This window comes from Pseudopipra pipra, chromosome 13 (assembly GCF_036250125.1).
Source record: "Pseudopipra pipra isolate bDixPip1 chromosome 13, bDixPip1.hap1, whole genome shotgun sequence".
Classification (NCBI taxonomy): Eukaryota; Metazoa; Chordata; class Aves; order Passeriformes; family Pipridae; genus Pseudopipra; species Pseudopipra pipra.
Genome location: NC_087561.1, coordinates 16901780 through 16927109, shown reverse-complemented (window position 1 = coordinate 16927109; position 25330 = coordinate 16901780). Strand labels below are relative to the sequence as shown.

At 45.8% G+C, this 25330-nt stretch overlaps 1 protein-coding gene and 1 long non-coding RNA gene across 3 annotated transcripts in view; one reads left to right on the top strand and one right to left on the bottom strand.

Moving 5' to 3' along the window:
- The first annotated feature begins 1847 nt into the window (after nt 1-1847).
- LOC135421552 (transmembrane protein 182-like) lies at nt 1848-18129 on the top strand. The gene is made up of 5 exons (XM_064670149.1): nt 1848-2153; nt 4696-4813; nt 6651-6749; nt 9311-9448; nt 16919-18129. The coding sequence occupies exons 1-5, from the start codon at nt 2001-2003 to the stop codon at nt 17146-17148; spliced, it is 738 nt and encodes a 245-aa protein (XP_064526219.1). The 5' UTR covers nt 1848-2000; the 3' UTR covers nt 17149-18129.
- The window catches only part of LOC135421553 (uncharacterized), a 23939-nt gene continuing 15286 nt past the window's right edge, over nt 16678-25330 (bottom strand). For both annotated transcript variants that reach the window (XR_010434067.1, XR_010434069.1), the window contains 2 exons: nt 16864-24605; nt 16678-16767 (listed from right to left, as the gene is read on the bottom strand). This is a non-coding gene — a long non-coding RNA (uncharacterized LOC135421553). The remainder of the gene's footprint in view (nt 16768-16863; nt 24606-25330) is intronic.

Here is a 25330-nt window from a genome sequence, read left to right as displayed (position 1 = left end):
TTGCCAAAGCTCCTCTGTCAGTCATGTCCAGCTCTGAGGTGGAGATCACGAGGATTCTCCTCGTCACTTCAGACAGGTTGAACCAGAGCTCCATGTTACTTAAATCACTGACTGAAATTACACTGATTGATGATTTAGGTGATAGATATGTTGTGATTTGTATTTCATTAACCCTTTTATGCTCAATACAAGGAGCTCATCTCACTGCAGCTGTGAGGTACTGGATAACTGAGATGGGTATGTTATGGAAAGAGAGTGGATGTGCTGGGATGGGTTGGGCTGGGAGAGGGTTAATATGTGTAGGAATGGGATGAGTGGAGGTGTAGGGAGAGCTGACCACAAGCACCTGCATGGGAACCCATCCCAGGATCTGGGAGTGCTTCCAGTGGAGGTGGCAGCACACCATGGAAGGGTGAGTTCAGTGCCCATGGAGGGGCAGTGTGTGTTTATTCCTGCAGAATCACAGGGCTGTGGCTGAGTTGTGACCTGTCCCACCTTTCCTTTCTCCCTGTCTCAGTTTGGGGACTTCTCTGGGCAGGGATCTCCCTCCTGGATCCTACGGGATGCCTCGTGCTCACGTTCAGGTTGAACAAACAGCAGCTCTGCCCCTGTGACACTGAGGAAGAGAGAGGTATGACGTGCTGTTTAACAGCTACCTCTGCAATATTAAGTAAAAACAATGCAGAGGATAGAAGAAATTATTATAATTTGTCTGTCATGCCTATAGAAGAAGACTGAGTATATCCATCAGTCCATAGGCCTCAACAGTTGGCTACAAGTGCAGTCAAAATTATACCCAACCCTCTCCAGGTTCCATAACCAGTGTGCAGTTGCTCTAAGATACCCATATGATCATGGGTAACTTTAAATATTAAATTGATTTGGAAGTTAATTTGGCAATACAAATTCCCATAGGATAGGGAAGTCAACATTTCATCCCTCCCCCTGTTTAGAACAGGTCGTGATTTAGGCTGAGGTTAGAAAATCAGAACTTGATTTTCACTGTCATTTGAATTTCCTCCCCCAGCCTCCTGGCATGTCACAGGAATATAGTTATTGCCCTACAGAAATTATAATTTTCCTAGTCTGGCATCCCATTCCTGGCAGTGATCTACAGCAGATGCTCCAGCAGGAGCCAAAAACGTTAGGAACCAAATGGCAATGAAATTCCATTCAGGAATGTCCTCATCCCCAGGAGACACTTCTCCCACAGCAGGTTGGGGTGGTGGCAGTGGAATGGGTGCTGTATAGGCCACTCTTCCATGGCAGGAGAGGGAACATCATCCTACAGCTGCACAGCAAGACACTCCAGGTGAGTTGGTGTGTCCACCTGCTTGGTGTGGCTTGATGTGGACCTGCCTGGTGTAGAGGTGTTTGCATTGGTTGAGTGCATCTCTTCCAAGAGGGCTGGGATATTTAGGATATCACCAGTATTTCAGGGTTATTCTTGGATCTCTGGGGTTACTCGGTGTGAAAGGTGTGTTTTGTTCACAGGAAGAAGGAGAAGCACGTTCCAGAAGTGCCACTTCTACTGCACTTGTGAGGACACAGCTGGAGGTGTCTCACAGCAAAGGCTGAGGACACCGAGGGCTCCAGGGTGTGGTGTAGATGTTTTAGTTCATCTCTGCTCACACCAGGCTCATCTTCTGTTAATCTGTGCAGAAAGGCTGTTAAAAACTCCCTGGTGTCCGGGGAGTTGTGCACCGTGACTGAGGGCTCCCTGCTCCTCTCCTCTGACACGAGCAGCCATGTGTTCACTTGGAACCCTTCCTGCTCTGCCTCCAGAGCGATTTGTCATGATCCTTAATGCCACAGCTGTTTGGTTCCACCAGGTCATCTGCTTTTCTTAGTCCCGTTCCACCACCCACTGAAACTCATACCAGCCAGGAGATCATCCCCCATGGCCAAAAATAGCACTCCTCTCGCCCCTCTCTTCCAGCCACCCAGGAAAAATTAGGGTTTTTCTTCTTTTCTGATCCCCCATTCCCTCGTGGTGCCCCATGAAGGCTGGCATAGCTGCCCTGGCAGCCGGGATCCTCGGCGGCACCGGCGTCTTGCTCTTCCTCGTTGCCTTTGGGACAGATTATTGGCTCCTGGCTACGGAGACCTGCGGCGTCTTCGAGCATGAGAACAGCACTCTGAGCACCGGGGAGGTGAGCTCTGGAATCTTGTCTTGCTCTGGAACAATTAACTTCTGTAAATAATTTAACATTTTTAAGTCCGTGACAATATTTTTGCTCCAAGTGACCTGTTAATGTAAAACGTCAGCCCGAGCTAGAACTTCCAATTTTTTAAAATGCAAACAGGCTTTTCCATGGCATTGAGCATTTTGACTGAAGTAAAGTGTGTCTAGGAAACATTAAGACAGCACCTCTGTAATCTGGCAGATATGAACATTAGGGAATGAAAGGCAAAAATGTGAGAGCTTTAGTTGTTGACAGCATTTCCCTCTAAAGACAAAAGATATCTGCTGATATTTGCCATTAAAAGATTTCTCCCTCTGTAGTTTCTTCATTTAAAACTAGTTCATATTTAAAAGTGTGGGGCTTGGCAATCACTTACATCTGAAGTGATACAACTGCAGCAGAGACAGAAAACAAAAGTGAACATCAAATGCACAGCAGTGTTGACAAGTTCCTGCCCATCTAACAAGAGGAGACCTGTACATTTTCAAATTAAGGTTTATTGAGCATTTTAGTTAGTGAAAAATGTAATTTCTGAAGGACAGTTTGGTGTTTTAGTGCCAAGGACTGGTGTCACTCGTTCACAGATCCTTTCTAAAGGTGGATTTTCACTGCACTTGCTGTTGTCTGACTCCTCAATGAAATAACAACCAGCTCAGTTCCTCGAGCCACCCACTCCTCCAAAATGTTTTTGTGCTGATCAATGTGTGGCTTCAATTACAAAATGACAGGAAGATCCTTGTTGTGTGCAGACTTTTTGTTACTTCAAAGTTCAATCCAATTAGGTTTGATTTTTTTCCCTCGTGTGGTGACTCACCCTGGGTGAGCATCATGATGCCAGCAAGAAATATTTTCCTTTCATTTCAGAATCCCACAATCAAACGTGGGGCACTGTTTGCTTGAGTCATGGTTCCAAATGACTTTCTCTGTTGAGAAAAAAACCATTATGATGGAAAAACTGCCTGAAGAGGCGAAACAGGGAGGGGATCTTTACCATTTCAGGCAGCACAGTAAAGCCCTGGCGATGGCAGAGTTGTGGACAGAGAAGTGCTGCTGTTTTTGAGCACTTGGAAAGTGACAATGTTAATTGTTTCCCATTTTTGTTGTCCTTTAAAGTGGAGAGAGCAGAGATGGTTCACTGCACGCCGTGAATAAGCATCTCAAACATTTCAGATACGCTCTTGGCCAAGTGTTGCCGTGCCTGTCACCGAGGCAGAGCCACTTCAAAGGCACCAAGCAGAAACAGGAGCTGCTCTTACTCTTCCCTCTGAGCTATTTTATTTCTATTTCAGACACTGTTTCTATTATTTCTATTTTTGTTGCTGTGTTTTTACCTTCTCTGTCCTTTCTTAAACCGTCGAATGCTGTTCCTCACAGATAAGGATGGGCTGAGTGGCTGGCAAACAGTGGAATTGCTGTGGATGCACCAAGTCAGCAGCCACCCAGCTGAGGGGGATCAGGGCTGAATGTTACCCTTGTCACAGTCAGTGTTTTATCCTGAAAGGAAAAGGGGAATCAAGTCAGAGCTCTGGAATCTGCCATAATGCATGAAAACATTGAGGTGAGGGGAGTATAAAGTCTCCAGGGAGACCTTAGAGCCCCTTCTGGTGCCTAAAGGGGCTCCAGGAGAGCTGGAGAGGGATCTTGGACAAGGGTCTGGAGGGACAGGACAAAGGGGAATGGCTTCCCACTGCCAGAGGGCAGGGTTAGATGGGATATTGGGAAGGAATTCTTGGCTATGAGGGTGGTGAGGCCCTGGCACAGGTTGCCCAGAGAAGCTCTGGCTCCCCTGGATCCCTGGAAGTGTCCAAGGCCAGGCTGGATGGGGCTTGGAGCAACCTGGGCTAGTGGAAGGTGTCCCTGCCTATTAAAGGGATTGGTCTTTAAGGTCCTTTCCAAGCCAAACCATTCTATGATATGATAAGTTCCTTCCAGCACCTCCCTGTTGAGTCCCATCTCCTTTCTGTAGTTCACAGGGTCCATTCCCATGTGGACATTCCCCACCCTCCACAAAACATAGTTCTGTTGCAGTCATGTTTCCTTTACCACACTGTGTGTGATAAAGATAAAATTGATTTTGGCTGTAGTTTTAGCAATTTTTTTGATAAATAATCCTTGGCTAAACTTTACAGTATCTTCCCTTCTGGAAAGACCGAAACCTTGTGCTCACAGGTCTGGTCTGGGGGTTGAAGGAAGGGGTTTAAGAAGTAGAACACACCCAGGTGCTCAGCTCCCTGCCATACCCATCCAGCTCTGGCCATCAGTGGTTTAAGGATATTAAAGAAGAAGCTGGTTTGTGCAGGTCTGGATTTTGGATAATTTGTTATCAGAACCTTTTGGAGCTGTGATACAGAAAGCCAAGAACAGCAGCTGCCTCCTTGTTCCCCAAAACCAACTGAAACAACAAATGAAAACTCTGTCAGAAAATGAAAGCAACACCTGTCCAAGCAAGAAAATACACACTTTGTACCCTGATCTTCCCTGTGTCAGCTGGACTTTTGTTCCTCCCCAGGCTGAAACGCCGACGGAGACCAGGAAGGAGATCCTCACTTTCCACCACGAGGGCTTCTTCTGGAGGTGCTGGTTCTTTGGTGAGGGCCACCCAGAGACCATCTGGACCTTCTGGTACAGTGAGTATGATGCCACCACCCCGTACCCACAGCAATTGCTCATGGTTTGAGTGGGAAACGATCACAGGGAGGGCTCCCAGGGATGCTGAGATGGTTTTATTTCATGGTTTTCATTCTCATTGTCTCCCTCCCAAAAGCAAACCTGGCTCACCCTTTCCGTGTCCTTTCTGTGCTCTTTTTTAAACTTGGATTTTGCTCTCAGAGGGCTGTTCACATAAATGTAGAAACATTTTTGTGCCATTTAATAAATCATTTTCGAAGTCTTATGAAGTGGTGGCCTCGTAACCCACCTCATATACCTCCACAACCCTTCCTCACATACCTCTTGATGTTTGTGTTCAGCTAAATTTGCTAAACTTGAGCCCATGCCCTTCCTGGTCTTCTGTTTTCCACCCTATTTTCCACCATCAGGGTGCTGAGCATTCCCATCTCCCACTGATTTTAGCACAGGGGAGGCTGGACATGCACATGTGTGGTGTCTGCATGCTCAGGACCAGTGGTGGACCATGGAGGGCCATAAACACGTGTGTTTGTGCTCTTTATTTTAAGATCTTACCTGCTTTGCTTTTTTAAGGTCATTCAAATTACACGTGAGAATAAACAGAGAGGGATATCGAATAATTACTGTTTTTTTTCTGAAAGCACATTTACTCTTGCAAAAAAAAAAACAAACAACAAACTGAAGGAGAAGGTGAAACCTGTTCTGAGACCCCAACTGCTGCTGACTGGTGGCCCTTGTGCAGTGAAGGGTGTTGGATTTAAACACCACTAAAACCTTGACCCTGTGCCCGCTGGGGCTTCGATCCTCTCGGAGGTGCTCATGTGGTTGTGGAGCAGCACAGTGGCCTCGTAGGGCTGCAAATAATCCAGGTTCCCACAATAAATCTACTCTGCATTGATTAAAATTTCAAATGACTTTGCTGTCTCCCCCAGCCCCTGACCTGTTCCCTGTAAAACCTTGCAGGAATAGTCACTGCCACCATTCAACTGAACCGCGTGAGGTTTTTCACGCAAAGTTTTTGATAAGGAAAGGACAGGTTGGAGAGAGGGGGTTTGCTATCAAATTACATTGTATAAAAATACGTAATGTAGTGTCACCTGAAGTGAAATGACTCACTCTGATAACTGGCAAATTTGTGCTGCTTCTTTATGTATTTATTATAATAGGATTGATCATGGCAAATTAATTTGCTGCTCTCGTGGATGTAATAATTAATTCAATAGGTATTCCATAGTCAATTTAGCATGAACTAATGTCCACCTATTATAAAGTGTTCCTTTGAGCTGGGGAACATATTTAAATAAGTGGCCAACCATTAATTAATTCATTTAACATTCATTCTATTACTGTTAATCATGATAAGCCTCAGTGGTATTAATATTGATGGGGCACTTCTGTTCTAATTGTGCTTTTCCTTCTCACCAACTGGAGATCTTGTAAGGAGCCCTGTTCTGGTACCCAAACACCTTTGCCACTTCCAGGTGTTCTGGCACATTCCCTGGAGGAAAACAACAATATTTACACTGGAATATTTACACTGATTTCAGTTGTTCCATCTTTCATGATTTACATCCACGTAAGACTCAGATTATGAAAATGAGAAGATGTACCAGTAGCAGACCCAGATCCTCTGATATCCCCCCTCTCTCACAGTGTTTATTTATTTTATTTATCTAACTAAGATTTACCCTCCTTCTTTCCTCCTCAGCCTTCTGATTTCAGTGAGGGTTTTGCAGGTTTTACACGACAGCACGTCCCCATGTGAGTGCTGTAATGGTGATTCTGCAGAAAGCAAAAGCAAACAGGGATTTAATGAATTTTTTTACTCTTTTTCAGCCAGCCAAGCACACCCCAAGTTCTGCATGCATGGATACCTGTTCCCCATGCCCATTGCTCTTGGACCTTTTCCCCACCCCTCCTATGACACAACTGCAGGTGGGTTTCTGTCCTCCTTTCCCAGGGGATTGGATAGAGATTTGGAATGTGTGTCAGTCCCTTGTAAATGCCTGTGGCCAAGCATGGGTTTTTGGAAGACTCCTTTATACACTGGCCTTGCTTAGTTAGCTGCCACAAACCATGGGCACATCAAGATGTTCTCCCACATCTTCTCTGCTCCAGACCTGCCATTCCTGGCCATGAGCTGTGCACCCTCCCACTCTGTGCTCAGCACCTACTCCCATGAGCCAGGCAGGAGATTAAATCCACTCTGTCCCACCTCCTCGCTCACTGGGAGGAGCTGGAGACAAAGGGCTTCATCCAGAAAACCCAAACCCGTCCCAGTGCTGACTCATTCCTAGAGTGAGGCTTCCTGGGAGAGCTCTGGTGTTGATTTATTGCAAGACAAAATAAACAAACACTGGAAAATCAGTTAAAGACCAAATTGTCAGAAGATCCCCGTAAGTGACTGGCTTATGTTTAATACCCTGAACACGGCGTGGTTGGAGAGCTGCCTTTCAACCAGCTCCCTTTTTATTTATGTTTCTCTATATTTTCCGAGTTCTTTAATGAATCAGCTGCTGTTAGGAATTTTAATTTGCTAAATTGGTGGCAGCAGCTAGAATTAATTCAATGATCTTTTTTGAAATGAATTGATTTCTTTAAATAGTGTGCATCAGTCTGCGCTGCCTCCGGGGATGCAGGGCAGACGTTCTGCACAAACAAACATCTTGACCTTTTCCTTAGCCTTTAGCAGTACCTTTTTTTATTTTTAGGTTTTATTTATTTATTTTTTTTTTTTGTTATGAGAAATTAATTAAAAAAAAACCCCACATTGTCAGTAGGAGAATGTGAGGGAGAGCAGCCAGTTTCTCTTGCTGCACTGTGCAGAATTCCTGCCCCGGGGAACACGCCGTGGTGTCAAATGGACACGAGGGACCTGTGGATGGGAGGAGGTGGAGGAGCTGGGTGCAGGATGTGCAGCGAACACACGGATTAAGCAGTGGGATTTTTCCTGCTTAGGAGAGGCAGGAATGACGTCCAGTTTCTGAATGGTCTTGCTGATAAACACACTTTTTTTCCCGTCCTAAATAAAGGGCTGGAGGCATCTGCCCTTGTCTGTCAGCCCCTGCTATGAAACCCTGCCCAGCTGCCTCTCTTGGGACAGGTCCCAGGAAGATCCCGATGTTCACAGAGATCTTTTCCAACCTTAATGATTCTATGGAGGTGCTGGGGAGGGAGCTCTGCCTGCCACCCACCCCTGTGATCCCTGGGGAGATGAGGGGGGTGTCTCAGCCCCCACATTTAGGACAGTGGGAGCACCGGGATCCTCCACTGCCCCAACTCCCTGCAAAGCGCCCACGGGGTCTGCAGAGAGCAGTTAACACTCCTTTCATTTTTAACCAGTCCATCCTCATTTGCAAGTGCTGACAGACCAGGAGGCTGTCCAAGAAGAAGGGTCCTCCAGCTATTACCTGCTCCAGAGATAATTCTGCCTTATCTGCATCCTCTGAGGCTCCCTGAGAGAAACGGGTGACGGGAGGTTAAACATGAAAATGAATTCAGTGGTTTTGGAGAGTTCAAGATACTTATCTCTGCCTAAGTGGCTCTCCTGACAAAATGGTTTCAAATGAGGAAAACGCATCTCCTTGGTATCATTTTTCTTTCAAGTGTGAATCATTTCAGCATTACCCACTTGCTCGTGCTCGGCTTAAATCTCTCAGACCAAAGCTTCTGAAAAACAACAGGAGGAGTGAGATGTGCTGATCTGAGGGGATCAGATAAATCAGGGGAGCAGCAAGTAGGGCATGGGGGGGGTCTCTGCTAGAAGACACCACCTTTGGCTAAGGTTTATAGCAGTGACTGGAAGAGACTTGGCTGCAGGGAGGCTGAAATAAGTGGACTGAATCCCACCCTGTCCCCTCTTCTGGGGTGTGATGGACACAAGCTTGCTCAGCCCCGGGTGGGGTGGTTGCCTGGAGTCACAGCAAAAGCCCCAAGCTCAGTGGATGTAGAGGCAGCTGTTCCCCTCTCCTGTTCTGTTCAGTCACAAAGGCCGTTAATGGGGGAAATCAGGAGTTCCCATTTTCCCTGCAGTCCTGCCAACAAACACTGCCCTTATTTTAAACCAGGAACCTGGCACCTTCCCTAAGTGTTAATTAAAACAGAACAAAGCTCTGGGCTGATTCCACCTCTCCAAATTTTGCTGTTTTTTTCTTTCCTTTCTTACCAAGTTTTTCCATCCTCCTCCAGGCCCAGCTAAGCACAGTGGCCTTTCCTCTCCCCCCTTTTGTGGCCTGCTTCCCTGGCAAACCCTCCCAACCCCTTGTACTCATTCCAATCCCATTATGTAGGGCATGACATTCACCCTGAACTTGCACCAGCTCCAGGCAAAGCAGGAGCCTCAGCTCTGCCTGACACGACACCATTGCAGGTGGATGTTTTTGCTGTTGGTTAAACACAGAGTCATTAAGGTTGGAAAAGAAGTCCAAGACCTTCAAGGATGGACTGAAGGAAGCCTCTTTTGCTGTCCTTTGCCTGACTCCCCTCCTGTTGTGCAGTGTACAGAGGGTTCTGGACGGCGTTCATCCTGCTGGCCGTGGCTGCTGCTCTGGTGGGGGGGCTCCTGCTGGTCTGTGGAATTCCCTTCGTCAGCCCCCGCTCCTACAAAGTGGGAGGTGGATTCCTCCTGCTCTCAGGTAAGGGCATGGAATGCAGGGGAGGCAGAGGGGGGTGAGGTGCTGCCAGGGGATCTGGTGGGAGCTGCACTGCTTGGAGTAAATGATTTCCCTCTTCCCCCTCCCTGGAATTAAACCCCTGTGAGCTCTGAGCCATATGAGTGGAAGGTGTCCCTGGAAAGAGAGGGCCTTTAAGGTCCCTTTCAACCCAAACCATTCTGGAATTCCATTATTCTCTGCTCAGTCAGGCTTTAGCAAGATAGTCCTTCACAGAACCCCAGAATATGCCAAGCTGGAAGGGACCCACAAGGATCATCAAGTCCAACTCCTGGCCCTGCACAGGCCCATCCCCAAGAGTCACCCCCTGTGCCTGAGGGATCATCCAAACCCTCCTGGAGCTCTGGCAGCCTTGGGGCTGTGCCCACTGCCCTGGGGAGCCTGGTCAGTGCCCAACCAGCCTCTGGGGGAAGAACCTTTTCCTGAGATCCAACCTGACCCTGCCCTGACACAACTCCAGCCATTCTCTGGGGTCCTGTCCGTGGTCCCCCAGAGCAGAGCTCAGTCCTGCCCCTCCTCTGCCCCTCTCAGGGAAGTTGTAACTGCAATGGGGTCTCCCCTCTGTCTTCTCTTCTCCAGGCTGAACTTAATCCTATCAAAGCTGAGATTTTTGAAAACTGCTTTTTTTTTTTTTTTTTCTACTCTTCTATGCAACCCAGACAGGCAGAGCCTTTTATTTGAGTAAAGCTGTGTTAAGCCTGTGCAGCATCAGCCCCACTCTGTTCCCTGAAGTCAGGCTTTGCATTTAGGCTGCTCCTGCCTCTGTTGTTAACATCTGGAAACCCACAGAGGGATGAAAGGCAAACCCTGCCATCCAAAATGGGAGGGCTGGCTTAAGGAGACCTGAAAAGATGAAGCGGTGGCACAGCAGGAAAATGAATTAAAAATAGGCATTTATTCATTACTCCCACTGCAGTTACAAATGATTCCATTGAATTATCACTTGGGCTTTTTCCTTTTCTGTATTTGAGAGGAATAACTGGCTTCACTACCGGGAACTCAAACTCAGAAAAAAGCTCTTTTGCCACTCAAGCAGCTCCAGGCTGGATCTCAGCTGAGCTGTGCCAAGTGAAGAACTTGGTAATGAAATCAGGCCTTTCTCTGAAAAACCACAGCTTAATTACAGATCCTCCACCCGGTCCTGCTTCCTCATATCTGGCATAAATCAACCATGAGGCAGTGTCTTTGCTCTCAGTTTGGGCTCTAAGTGTGCCCAAATTTGGGGAGAGCTGAAAACATTAATGAAAATATTTAATAAGAAAGGTCCCAACGCTGATCTGTGTCCCCAGATGCCACATCTACCTGTCTTCTAAAGCCCTCCAGGGATGGGGACTCCACCACTGCCCTGGGCAGCTGTGCCAGGGCTGGACAGCCCTTTCCAGGAAGAAATTCCTCCTGATGTCCAACCTGACCCTCCCCTGGCACAGTTTGGGGCTGTTTCCCCTTATCCTGTCCCTTGTTCCCTGGGAGCAGAGCCCGACTCCCCCCGGCTCCCCCCTCCTGTCAGGGGGTTGCAGAGCCAGAAGGTCCCCCCTGAGCCTCCTTTTCTCCAGGCTGAGCCCCCCCAGCTCCCTCAGCTGCTCCTGCTGCTCCAGCCCCTTCCCAGCTCCGTTCCCTTCCCTGGACACGCTCCAACCCCTCCATGTCTCTCTTGTCCTGAGGGTCCCAGAAGTGCCCCCAGCACTGGAGGTGCCCCAGCAGTGCCAGCACAGGGATGGGCACAGGGCCTGTGACACTATTCCTGATCCAAGCCAGGTGCCCTTGGCCTCTCACCCACCCAGGCTTGTGTTCAGCCACTGTCAAGCACCCCCAGGTGCTTTTCCCCCGAGCAGATTTCCAGCCAGTCTGCCCCAAACCTGTAGCTTTCCATGGGGCTGTTGTGACCCCCATAATGGATAAAAATCCAAGGGTTGTACCAAGGCAGGAAACTTTCTCTTCCCATCCGTAACCCAGGCCCCAGGGAGGGAGCAGATGTCCCCAGGGAATGTGTCTACTCTGCACGTTGGGCAGAGATATCACAGAAAAGGGTGTCGAGTGAGACTGAAAATCTCCTTTCTTTTTCTTTTTCTTTTTTCATTTTTTTTGCACTTTATTTGACTACTTCTTGATTAAAGGGCTGGGGCGTAGAATGTGACACTTTTTAAGAGAGCTGATTATGCATCACATAAACCTCTTGGCATTAGACAAAGATGCTGCTGTTAAAACTGAAGTTTGTATTAATGCAGCTTCAATGTGAACAGCAATCATTGTTATTAACAGTCGTTAGGGGAACGAGTTCAGCTGGAAGACACTTCCTGCTGTATTTTCAATCCAAATGAGAGCAGGAGGATGCAAGATGTTTTTCAGCAAAGTTTCCTTAGTGTTCCAGCTGTTCCTTTTATTTTGGGGGGGCTTAGCCTGAACTCAGGCCTCTGGATCCTGCTTGGCCTTGGCTTCCTGATGGATTCAGCTTCCATCCCTCCATGGCTATTTTCTCGTTATCCTTTCCAAAAATCTTTTGCATAATTGTGCTAAGCAGCAGGAACAACAGATTCACCACAGCTTCAGCTCCCCAGCCACCCCTTTCCCTGGGACAGCGGGATGTGGAGGGAGGGATGATGCAGGAGAAAGCGCTTCTTGTCTTCTAATCATGGCCTGGGGGTCAGTGTTAATTAACCTCCCTTGCAGAAATGACCTCTCCTCGAGGAAGTGTGAAAATGCTGGCAATCTGTAGAGTGGGAAGGTGGGCTGGCAGTCGGGTGGTGAGATGGGGCACCACGTTGACCTCTCAGGGAATCCTTCGTAGGATCCATTCTGCCCACGAACCCCCTCCTTCTGGTGGAGGTTGTGACGGCACAGCCATGGTTAATCACTGCAAAATGATGTAACTTTTGCCACCAAAAGGCTCTAAAAGTATTGAAAACTCACTCTCAAGCATTCATGGATAACCAGCCTCACATGGTCTTGAGGAGTCCCACGTGTCCCTCTGTGCCAGGGGAATTCAGTGCTAAAGGGTGAAGGTTGTTACTGTTCAATAAACCCTTTGGGTTTCCTTTCTGAGAAGCCTTTTTTTTTATCCTTTCAAGGGGACAAATGTGACTGTGTGCCAGCACTGTAACCAATGGACTGCTCCATGGGAGGTGTTTCTGGGAGCCCTTTCAAAGGGCCAGAGCCACGTCCCTTGATTTCCTCTGCTGGGTGACTTGGGAAAGGCAGCCAGAGCCCATCTGGCATGTGCTGCTGCTGCATTTGTGCATCCACTGCCCCAGCTGGGCAGCTCTCCCTGCCAGCCTGCTCCCAAAACCTGGAATACACAAGTAAATAGCCAGTGTGCTGCTTCCCTTCCAGTATTTGCCATCCTGGCCTGAGCTTCAGCGCTTCCAAGGGGGTGGCAGATCCTGCCTGGTGACTAATTGTCCCCTTGTTTCAAAAGTCAGATGACAACATGATTAATTATCACTACAGTGTCAGTGAGAGGAGTGGGTGAATGTGCTGCAGCTTTTGAAATGCTGAGACAACTTTGCTTGTACTTCTTCCTTTTCTCTACCTTGTGCTCCTCAGTTTTGATTCCTTTCAGACATTAGAAGTGAGGCCCTGGCACAGGGTGCCCAGAGAAGCTGTGACTGCCCCATCCCTGGAAGTGTTCAAGGCCAGGTTGGCCAGGTCTTGCAGCAAGCTGGTCTAGTGGGTGGCATCCCTGCCCATGGTGGGACTAACCTGTTCTTCAACGTGACCCAACAGCATGAAAAAAAGAGGCAGATTTCCCAGTCCTGTGAGTTAAAGTGCTGAATTTTTTGCTCAGATTATCCCAAATCCAGCAGCACTTTGGCAGTCTGAGGCTCCCCACGTGCAGTAAAGGCTGACACTTCTGGAAGGGCAGCTGAAGGTCACCCCTCCATTTCCTCATTATTAACATCCTTAAGAGGCAACTGGTGAAAGAGGAGTCAAAGTTCATTATTGTCATAATTAGCAGATTGCACAAAAGTTCAGTAGCTTCCACAGAATAAGAGTTAAAGATTGAGTTCACTCACCTGTCCCTACAATTAGCAGCTATAAAGGTGTCACAAGGAAATCAAGAGAGAGAAAGGAAAAGCTCGACTCCAATTTACCCACAGGGAAGATGCAGCTCTGGGAGGGGGGGATGGACCACCGGGGTCCCTTGTTCTGCAGCATTCAAAGGAGACAGATTTAATACCCCCCTTCAATTTGCTTGCAATTAGCCCCTCCCCAGAAGATGCCATTGACCTCATCAGCACGGAGATGGAGTTTCACAGTTAATTTTTTCCTGTACCATCCTGATGAACAGAGGCAGAGAAGGAGAGAGATCACCTGGGTAATTTTCCAGCGGTAGAAACCACAGGGATGCTGAGAGCATTGTAAGGATGGTTTGGTTTGATGAGGTCTTCACTTCCCCTTCCCCAAACCCAACATGCAATCCTGTCTCACAGGTGTGGGTGCCGATGCCAGTCTCATTTTTAGGGCAGAAAAACCGTGTTTTCTTCAGTTTTTCATTTTGCTGCTCAAGGCAGGAGGGAATCTGTCTCTGCACACCAAAAGCTGGCAGGAAACGAGGATGACTTTCCAGAGCATCCAAGAAAGGAGATGGTAAAGTGAGCCCTGTTCAAAAGATGAAAAATCCAAAATAAAACAACATTTTGAAACAAAAATGCCAAACACTTTGGTAACATGGAGGTGAAAGCTCCTGGTTTTGTTGTAATGAAGAGTCTGCTGATGGCTGTGAGGGTGACAAATTTTAGGCACTTTCATGAATACTTGTGAGTGCTCCAAACTGGCATTTTTAGCTGAGCAATTTTTGTTGAGCTGCCCTTTCTCTGCGCTCCCACCGTCCTTTGGCTGCACCTGCCCTTCTGATTTTCTCTTCTCGCTGAGGACATGGTGCAAATCCCAGGGACTCTTTGTCACTCAGCTGTAATTATTCCGGGGAAGAAGGCTGCTTACTTTACAGTTTCTTGTCATTTTCCCAGAGTGTGAAAACATTCTTAATTTAGATGCCATGGCCGTGCCATCACCTCCAGTACCTGTTTAATAATAAATCCTTCCCTACCAAGGCCTGGCGCTTCTCCTGGGGCAAGGGGAGGGATCCATCCCAATCCTTAGCTCCTGGTGAGGTTGGGGATGGGGCCACCACTCGTGGGACTTTTCACACCCTCCTCAGTAAGAACTGGAAGGTTTTGATCTGATTACTTCAAAAAAAAGGAGACTTGCACCATCTAAATTGTCCTGGGACAAGTCAGCACAGAATTCCTGGTTATTTAAAGAAAAACAGGAGAATTCCAAAGCACTTTCCCAGGCCACGTTCTCTCTCCCACTGGGGCTACGGTTTCATTTGTGTCTCTTACCATAGGTATTATAAGTTAATGAAATAGAAATTGATCTTTAAAAGAGCACTTTTCAAGGTTCAGTTGCTATCTAATTAATTTAATTTTAAATTACATCGGTAATAAAGACTTAATTGCCTTCTTATCAATACATTGTATTTTGTAAAGGACATGCGACTATTTAAACACACGATGGTTTTCTTACAGTAGAATAATTGGTATTTTAAGCATACAACTATCATGGTAAGTGTAAAATATTTATTTGTGCACTTAATTTCAAGTGGTATCAAAACCTCAATGAACATGCAAATGTTCCAGCAGCTGCTGTTTAACTCCTCGCCTGCCTCTCCAGCGAACACAAGGACTTCTCCACATCAGGGAAAACCACTTGAAATGACAGTGTAGGGTGAGGTAAAGGATATTCATATGGTTGTGCTGATTTTTTGTCGATAAGATTCCATTTTTTAGGGCGTGGGAGGCAGGGTAATGAATGTGACAGTTTAGGATGGGCAGCTTCAACTTCTGTATAACTCGTAATGAGCACTTTGAACCCTCTTACCTTCCTGTAAGTCTGATTTTTGGGTGTTTATATCCATCATAAACAGAATCACAGTAAAACACTGGCATGTTTTCTCTGACTGAGGATTCAGTAATCACTAAGCAGATAAATCAACATCAGGCTTTACCCCCTTCCTTTCCTTAGCAAAAGAGTTGGATTTTGGAGTGTATAAGCTGCCAGGGAGAAAAATGAAATACGCTACAACTACCTTTGATTTAAAAATGGCAAGGGGAGAAATTAAATCCTGCAGAAGCCACAACACATCCACGGAGCTGTGTGGTAACTTGTCAACCGAATTAATTTTGAGCTGTTCACTTCTACCATAAAAATATTATAAGCTGTGATGTATTTCTTTCATATGTGTGTGTGTGTGTGTGTTTGTATCTATATGTTATACAGCACCTTTTAAAAATAGTAGCTTCTGGCTGTGAAGTACCAAGATCAGATATTACTGAAGTGCTTTCAGACCTGTCATCACACCATCACTGCTGACTGCAGTTTAAATTCAACATATATTACGACTAATATATATTTTTAATTATATGCAGTAAATAGTATTTGGGCCACTCTTGTTTTTGTCATCTGCTTCATACGGGGGAAACTAAACCTCCAGCACTTGGATTATGGGGAAAGGAGGTTCCTATTAAGGCACTGAAGGCCCCAGGTCCAGGAGGTGCCTGTTCACCACGTGCTTTTCAGATGTGACCAAGCTCTTCCCACTGACCTTCGACGGGAATGCAGCTGGAAATACGAGATGGGGAGGTCTCCTGGGAGACCTGTTTGGGTCATGGGCATCCTGCGAGGCCAGGGAGGCTCCAAGGAGAGCAGACCCCTCCAGGAGAGATGCTGACCTTGCACTCACTGCTCAGGCTTTGTGTGGCCTCAGCTTTCCTCTGTCAGGCTCCAGGAGGGCCAGGAGGTCTCACTCGCCCATGTGAAGTCTTTGTAGCCTCCTGGTAAAAGCTGCTTATTATTTTTTTTTTATTACTCTGTTATTTTGTAGCCCATCTAAGATTGGTATCTCGGGGCTACATGCCTTTCCCACCCTATTATGTGTTATTTCCTTGCAAAATAGGATCATCTGTACCTGCTGGGGGTGGCAGGTTCAGTTGCCATCAGCAGGACTGATTCCCATATCCTTGCATTTCTAAATTGGAAGTTGGATCTAACACTGCTTGGAAGGGTAGATATAAAAAAGGAAAAAGTGAGTCTTGGTGTCTCCTCATTCATCTCAGAGAAATTCAAAAGGCAAAAAGGCACTGTTGGGAGAGGAATTCAGGTCCCTGCTGAGAACATGAGTGGTCACGATGGCTGAGCCTGATTGTTAAAGCATGAGGTGTCAGTGGGCAGGAACTTGTCACAGTGTGATCTCCTCCAGGACAAGAGGGCTTGGCTTCCACAGGAACCTGCAGAGAAACCTCATGGGTAATAATGCTGCAACAGTAAGCTTTGGCTGAAGGACCTGCAGGGATAACTGGAGATCTGTTGAGATCTCTTCTTACTTTTACTCCCGTGTTCCATGTGCAGACAATGACTCATCTCTGTCTCCCTTTCCAGGAGGTTTATTTCTCCTGCTGGTGTTTCTCTTCGTGATGTGGAAGGAGTTTGCTGCTGACTTCCAGAAGTACATCCTGCTGGAGAGAAGCGAGAGGTGCCTGGACGACGTCCCCGTGCACGTCTACTACGGGTGGTCGTTCATGTTCGCCGCAGCCGGGGTGCCCCTGGTCCTGCTGGCTGGACTCCTCTTCTTCCTGGTGGGCAGAGACATTATGGAGTCCCTGGAGTAAGACAAGTTTGGAGAAGGCTTTGGTGATGTAAAGAAACAGGCACAAGTTTTTGAGGACTAGATCGTTTTTGTAGCTATAATCGTCGGGGTAAATTACACTCGCTCTTACGTGGAGGCAGGGCTGGAGCACTGAGCATCCATAGAATAGTCTGACTGGGGAGGGACCTTAAATCCATCTCATTCCACCCCCTGCCATGGGCAGGGACACTTTCCACCAGCCCAGGTTGCTCCAAGCCCTGTCCAACCTGGCCTTGGACACTTCCAGGGATCCAGGGGCAGCCACAGCTTCTCTGGGCAACCTGTGCCAGGGCCTCCCCACCCTCACAGCCAGGAATTCCTTCCCAATATCCCATCTAACCCTGCCCTCTGGCAGTGGGAAGCCAGTCCCCTTTGTCCTGTCCCTCCAGACTCTTGTCCAAGCTCCCTCTCCAGCTCTCCTGGAGCCCCTTTAGGCCCTGGAAGGAGTTCTCAGGTCTCTGGATTCTTCTCTCCAGGTGAACACCCCCAGCTCTCCCAGCCTCGCTCCGTTGCAGAGCTGTCCCAAAACCAGCCCCAGATGCTAACCCAGCTTCAGCATTTTTACATTTTGGAGAAGTTTAGGGGTGTCTGTGGGCTTTGTGTGAGCTTTCCCTGCAGCCCAAGGAAAAGCAGCTCCATGGATTGTTAGCAGAGCCCCACATCCATATTCAGCAGAGCCGGAGTTTTATGGCATTCCCAGCATCCTTGTTTCTTGTAAAAGGTAATCGAATCTGGCTGCAAGGGGGACATTCTAATGTCTGTTTCTGAAAAGCAATTAAGGATGATTTTTTTTCCTTAGCTGGCTCTAATTGACGTCAAAGGACAACCTTTTTAATGGGATGTCGGGAAACACGAGAAACTTTTTTTTTTCCTTAAAAGCCCTGATTCTGAAGATACAAATTTACCTGGACCTAACCTAACTTTCAATAAGGGAATAAACCAATTTCTGTGGCATGAAACTTAACCTGAATTAATTAGTATTTCTTTACAGCAATGTGTTACTCCACATTTAATATTTTTCCTGGACACAGTGTTGTGGGGATCCACATCCCAAAAACTGAAAGATGGTCAGGGTTGAGGGAAAAGGAGGGGGGACAATGAAACCATGGGTTATGCCTGTACCCCATCAGTTCTTATAACTTCTCACTATAAAATCCCTTTGAATAATGTTTGTCGTTACTCTGAATTGAATATTTTCCCTGCAGACAGTTTTGTGAGGTTTCTCGACCCAAAACCAGAAAGATGGCCAGAATTAAGGGAAAAGGAGGTGGAAACAATAGCATAATATCATGGTATCTCCTTGGATTATCTGTGCCCCATCACTTCTTCAAGTGATAATTTGTCACTATAAATTCCCTTGGAATAATTTTTGTCGTTACTCTGAATTTAATATTTTCCCTGGACACAGTTTTGTGAGGTTTCTCAACCCTAAGCCAGAAGGATGGTCAGAGCTGGGGGGAAAGGGGAAGGGGACAATAGCCCTGGTATTTTTTCTTTGCTTGGTTGTGGTCGACCCTGTGAGCCAGCTCAGCGTGGGACCTCGTATTCTACGGACTCTGCACAGGAGTCAGCTCCACAAGGACAATTTCCATGTCATTTAGGTATATTTAAATTCTTCCAATCACTCAGGTGCCCCTTGTCTGACGTGGCAGTGTCAGAAGAACAAAGCATCCCTAATTCTACACCAAACCATCCAGGTGCTGGGGGGGGGGGGGATATAATTTACACTGAATATGTGGAGCTTTGGAAAGACACTTGAGAGATGACAAAGATTTGATCTTGTCATGTTTTTCGGGCTGGATGGGGATGCTTTGAAGTAGTTTGTGGGGTCTTTGCTTGCTGAGCTCGTTTGCATAAATTTTAAATCAAACTTCCTCCAAATGTGTGCAGTTCTCCTGAATGTCAGAGTTTGTGCTAAACATACATCTCCTGAGCTTTATGTCATGCTATTGACTCAGTACAGTTAATTAATAATGGAATGTAAATCTCTTCTAGAAGATTGTTGGCAGTATAAAACTGTTTGTTAATGCTCTTCCTAAAATATTATTCAAGTCTGGCGTTTCTTTCCTTTTGGAGCAAGTTCTAATTATTCTTTTACAAGATTCATGGCATACATAGAGTGAGAAATTGTAATTCCCACATGGAAAGATTAGTTCTTTCATATGAATAACTGGCTTGGTCTCCAGTTCTTAAGCACTATTCACACTGTTTTCCCTTCATAGAAATTTTATTTGAACAGAATTGGGATATGCAGGTAAAGACTGTGTTTTTTCCCAGGAAATGGATGTTTTCATGACGTTTATAAATACACAGATATTTCAGTGTTTTATTTGGCCATTCTAAACTGGATTTTTTCCTGGTATCTCCTTGGGTTATGCCTGTGCCCTATCAGTTCTTCAAGGGATAATTTCTCACTATAAATTCCCTTTGAATAATTTTTGTCATTTAATTATCTATTCAGTGTAGAGACGAACACTTATGGTCACAAAGAATAAAAGTATATAATCCAGGAGCAGAGGAGGTCAAGATTTACAGTCACTTGCCTTTCCTTGATCCCATAAAACAAACCAAGCATGCAGAAATGATGATCCCATAAGAGACACCAGGGCAGAAGAATGAGAATGCAGCAAGAAATCCATCAGACTTATTGGTATCTGTGAAGCTGAGCATCCCTGAAGTTGTGAATATAGAAGTGAGTTTTATATTATAGAATGAAATATTTATTAACTTTCTCCATCTGTTCTTTAAAAAATTTAGTTTAATGTCATCAAGGCATTTATGGAATACATTGAGCTGAATCATGCAGTCATGCCTTAGGGAGTAAACCATCCCTGGAGACCTGCTCTTTCTGGATCAGCTCTAGAACAAGCAGTAGTTTAAAACTCCATCATTCTTTGGAAACACAGGTGGCTTTGAATCAGTCTGGAATAGAGAGTGTTCTGTTTTAAATATCTTTGGTATTGAGCACAGTCTCTCCAATAGTCATCTGGTATTGAGCTTTTGGGTAACCCCATCAAATTCCCCTATTTCCCATAGGTTTGACAAATCTCCCAGTATTAGATATAGATATACATCTAATAGTCACAACAATAAGAGAGAATGATATTATAGAGCTGCATAACTGAAGAACTGACTCCTCTATTAAAACTCCACGTTTATAGCCAGCACAAGGTTACCCAAACACACCTTTTTGGTGGAATAAAGAGTTCCCTTTGCTCTCGAGTTTCCTGTGATGAGCAGAGCTCACACAGACAACATTTTGTGCGAGAATCATCATTTCTGGAGGAGAAATTTCAAACCCCAACCTAACGAGCTCAGTGGTGAGGTCTGAAACTGCAGAAACCACGTTTTTGCTTTCATCTGTTGCATGTGAGGAAGTTTGATGAAAGGATATTATAGAGTAGTGACAAGGACCTAATTCTGATCCAAGTTTTGTCATTATAAATCACGAGTAATTCCGAAGATGCAGCAGACCCTTATCACTGTTAAACATCTGTAAGTCAGATCAGAACCGGGACTAATAAATACATTCAAAGATGCATAATTAAAACAGTGATTTCACATCACTCTGATGAATTTTAGTCAAGGATTTCTTCAAGGATGCTTTTCTCAGATTAGCATTTGATGTTAGTAAGCAATGAATAATTCCATTTTTTCTTTCCAACATCTGGGACACTTCCTGCTTTATTTGCTACTTACTGAACACTCTGCAGGAAATATTAATGAATCTTGGGTGTTGAAATGCAGGCCCTGTGATCGTGCTCAGGAGGCAGAGTTACGTAGGAGAGATGATGTGTCTTGAGATTAAGAGGCTGGATTTTGGTGAAGTTGGAAATTGGGAGATTTGCCAAACCTGAGGGAGAGATACAGGGATTTGAGGAGGTTACCCAAAAGTCAAGTCCCTGTAGCTCCTTCTTTCATAGCAGGGAGATTTTCCCTCATACCTGGTAGACAACAATAGATAATAAAAGTTTTTCCTGTTGGTCAGATCAGCTCTTTTACCAGAAAACTGACACCCAAGGACTCCCTGAGGCTGGGAAGGTGCTGATACCTGGGACCACCTGACTCAAGGAGACCTGGACCAGGAGACCAGCACTCCATGAGAGCATCACTGCCATGCCCAGCTGCTTTCTCACACTCCCAGAGGCCTGGAGGGTTTTCCCTTTCTTGGTAAATTATAAAATTCTGTGTTTGGAGAGCTCTGCTGGCTCTTCGGAGAAACCTGCACAGACCTGAGCTAAGAACCAGAGGCAGGAGAGCTTCCAGAGGAGGAAAGAAATGTCCTTCTGTATTAGTGTGGAGTGAATTTGGCAGTTCAGATCTGACCAGGAGGGTGAAAACCCCCTCTGCCATGGAAAACAGGTTGACAGGAACTTACCAACCTTCGTTCCAGCCACGTGTATAATCCCCTCTGGGATTGCTTTGACCCAGCAGCACTTAAACCTTTCCATTTTTTCTTTTTGTCTGGAAAAATCCGTCTTCTCTGGACAGGAACAGTGTTTTCACCTTGGTCACACACACTCCTGCTGCCTTGGTGGGCTCATGGAACAAAAGGTGGGGCTGCAGAACAAGGATCTCCCCCCAGAAGGTCCCTCCATCCCCTGAGCTCAGGGTTGCAGCCCCCCTATGCAACACGAGAGGTGCCGAGGCTTCCCATCCCTATGGAAGACAACCCAGGCAGATTCCCAGGAGCATTCCTGCCCCAGCCCTCATCCTGCTAAGTCAGCACCTTCTGCAGTGCCTCTTGTCCCTCAGGCACTGCCCAGGGAGAGGCACAGGTGGGGTGCAGCAAACCAAGACCCAAACCAAATTAAACTAAATGAGGAAATCCGGGCTGGCCCCACGCTCTGGGCACCGGGCTCTGCATTAGGGCAGGATTAAGCCCTATCAGCCCCAGCCCCTTTTACAAGAGTGCACAGCACCTCAATCCTACAATCAATAAGCTGTACATGCTGCAGCACAAAGAGCTCTTATCTGCAATACCACTTTGAATTTAGTGAATTTATTTAATCCCTGATGCCTGCAGAGCATCAGTCCTGTCGGCTGGGTTAATTTATTTATTCCGGTGATGTATTTTTAGTCTTTCAAGTCCTTGACATTTGAGAAGCAGATTTTCTTTTTTTCCCCTCCCGTTTCCTAAAAAAAAAACCCGTCTGAATTGGAAAAAAATTATTCACAGAAATGTATTATTTTTTTTCCTAATTCATTCCCCAATTTTTCTCTTGGGAGCCAAGGGAAATACTATATCAATACTAATAACCATACACTAAATGGGCTGGGGAGGGCTCCTTTTTCCCCTGCTTGGCAGAGCCTGTTCCTAAATCAATGCTGGACATTCACTGATCTTCTCTCTTTCTTCTCATATTTTGTTTTTTCCTACTAAGATTTTTTCCTCCTCTTAAAATAAATTAAAAATCACCTATTCTTTAGTTATATCCAAAATTCTCTGCTGCATTTAGTTTGGGAATTGCCATGAGTGCACGTGATGCTCTCATCTCTTGGAACTTGATATTTCCAGGTAGGATCAGAACCTTTGGCTCGACCTGAAAGAACCAGTGGGTTAAACAGTGTGACCACTGTTAAAAAGAAATATCAAATGAAAAACCAGTCTACAGCCACTGCTGTGGTGCTGTAGTAGTGATTATTATCAGAGCTGTAAAAAATGCACTTTAATTAACCCACCTGGTAGGTACTAAACATTTGGTTATGGAAGAGTAAATTGAAGGTTTATAAGGTTCAGGATCAGCAGAGAAGGAAAAAGTCTCACCTGGCCTTGGCTGACTCAAGGATGGCTTCAGAAAAGCCAGAAAAATTAAAAATAAAGTGGCATGAAGGGCAAGCATGTGAAAAACACAGGGTTAATTCTATATTCCCTGTCTATTTATTTTCCCTATCCATTATCCAGTGTTTCCCTGTGTTTACATTAAAAGAAGCAACAAATGCTGAGCAGAAAGAGCCACCCCTGGAACAGGGGCAGGGACATTTCCCTGGCAAAACATATCACATGTCCTCAGAAACAGTTTTGTAGAGTCACAGAACATGATTGTTTTTCCATTTGATATGTTGTAAGAAACTTTTGGGGTTTTCTTGTATTTAAAAACCAGTCAGGGGGAGAAGATGTTCACCAAAGCATTCAGGGCTCAAAGAACATTGGCTGAACTGGCTGATTTAAGATTTTATTACTGAATAAACTTCACTGGTTACAGGCTGGAATAATTGCAGGGCACTGTGAATAAATACGTTCTGAAATAGGAGCATTGATTCTAAATATTTCCCTGCCAAAAAAAACAAGGGAAACGTAACAATTTAGACAAATCACCCTCAAAATTGGTCCTGCTGGGTGCTGAGGTGGAGACTTTGCATCAGCCCACCTCAGGTGCTGTCTCCCACATCACACCTCGTTTCCACAAGCGAGGTCCTTACGTTGTGAGTCAAATAATTAACCCCCAAATCCAACCATTAATCAAATTTATTGCATTTCTCTTGCATCACATCCCCAAAATAAGCTCAGGGGGGTTATTCCAGCTGCCCTGCAGCTCCCAGCCAGAACAGGCACCCTCAGCTACTTTGCTCCTGGTGTTTCCATGGTGGCATTTCCATGGTGTTCTTTGATGGCATTTTTCTAAGGAAATTCCTTTAAAAGGGAATCCTGATGCTGGGAGAGGTGAGAGCAGGTCCTACAGGCACTAAAAGAACTGTTTTGGTCCCTCTGAAGGCCAGCAGATCATTTCAACTGCATCCTCAGGAGGATGCTGAAATAACCTCGTGGATGAAGGCTGGAAGATCTCAAAGATCTCTCAACAAGACAGTGATTTTTACTTGAATTTTGTCCTGCAAGTCAAGATTTCTTCTCCATTTTCCCATCTGCCCGGTGAAAATCCACGTTGTAGGAACACAAACACACTCACACACACTTTGCACATTAAATATATATAAAATGAGGGGTGTTCTCTGAGGAGAGACTCTTCCTGTGCCACAAACACTTCAAAGGCTTCAAAGCAGAGGTGCCTGCAGGGAGGGCTGGAGCTGAGAGCAGAAGTGCCAGTTTCAGCTGACACCAGAGGTTTCAGGCTCTTAGGGCATAAAGCATTTTCCACTCATTTTAAATTAATTTAATTGGGGGAAAAAAAATGAAGGGGAAATAACTGGAGAGGGGTTTTTTTGAAGGTTTTTGTGCATGTGTGTATGTGATTTTTTATTTTTTTTTAAAGTGGAAAATGCCATTTGGAGATTAAACCTACCTTTAAGTGGATATTTTTAAATGAGAATATCTTCAGTGTTTGAGAAGTGACTGCAGAGACCTTCTCTTTGCAGCCATCTGAGAGAGGTGTTTTTTCTTTCTCTTGCATCTCTGCTGCTCAAACCCTGTTCCAGTTGCAGGGTGGGCAGTGGCTCCAGGCTTTCCTTCTGCTGCCCCTTCTCTGAGTTAATGCATTGGTTCTGCAGGCAAAAAAAAAAAAATCGACATTTTTAGTATTCCAGGAGCCAAAGGCTGGCTGCTGGATGGAGGGATTTACTGTACATCACAGGCAGATGCAAATACAGTTTTATACCCTGTGCCCAGAGAAACAACTCCCTGCTGCCCAGGGAAGGGTGAGATACAGGGAAGACATTCTGCTTTCATTTTTTTACTATTTGTTTTTCAAATCAGTGTGCTGAAAGAGTAGAAATACCTTGTTTTTACTGGTCATGGCATGAGAATCTGCTTAAATTTTTAAATGTATTTATTTAGCTGCTTGCTCAGAGGTAGTCCCTCGACTATCAACAGCAAAGAACACACAAGGTTTGGGAGCGTTTTTCTGGTGCTTTCTTGTGTTTTCAGGTTGTTGGATGCCCAAGGGAAGGAAGTGAGAGGGGTTTGGATGCTTTGTAGTGGGACAGGTAAAGATCTCTGCTCAAGGAGCTCAGGTAGGGCAGCAGGGGAGAACATAGTGGTTTCCCTGGAATAGCCAAAAGCAGCTCTTAAAAGAAGATGAGCTATGCAATCTTGAACCCATCATTTCCATAAAAATACAGCCTTTAATATAATTATAAGAATAATTAAAAGTGTGTGAGCATCACAGGGTGCAGTGCTTCCCTGACCCCCTCCAGGGCCGCACCCCACGGTGCCCATCGCAGGGAAATGTGGATCCTCTCAGCACAGGTTCCCTGTTTTCCTCAGCCTG

Excerpts from the sequence above, each read along its gene's own strand:
- LOC135421552 (XM_064670149.1), top strand. The coding sequence starts at position 2,001 with ATGAAGGCTGGCATAGCTGCCCTGGCAGCCGGGATCCTCGGCGGCACC. Across the intron at positions 2,154-4,695 it reads GCACTCTGAGCACCGGGGAG|GCTGAAACGCCGACGGAGAC; the intron begins GTGAGCTCTGGA and ends GTTCCTCCCCAG. Across the intron at positions 6,750-9,310 it reads CTCCTATGACACAACTGCAG|TGTACAGAGGGTTCTGGACG; the intron begins GTGGGTTTCTGT and ends CCTGTTGTGCAG.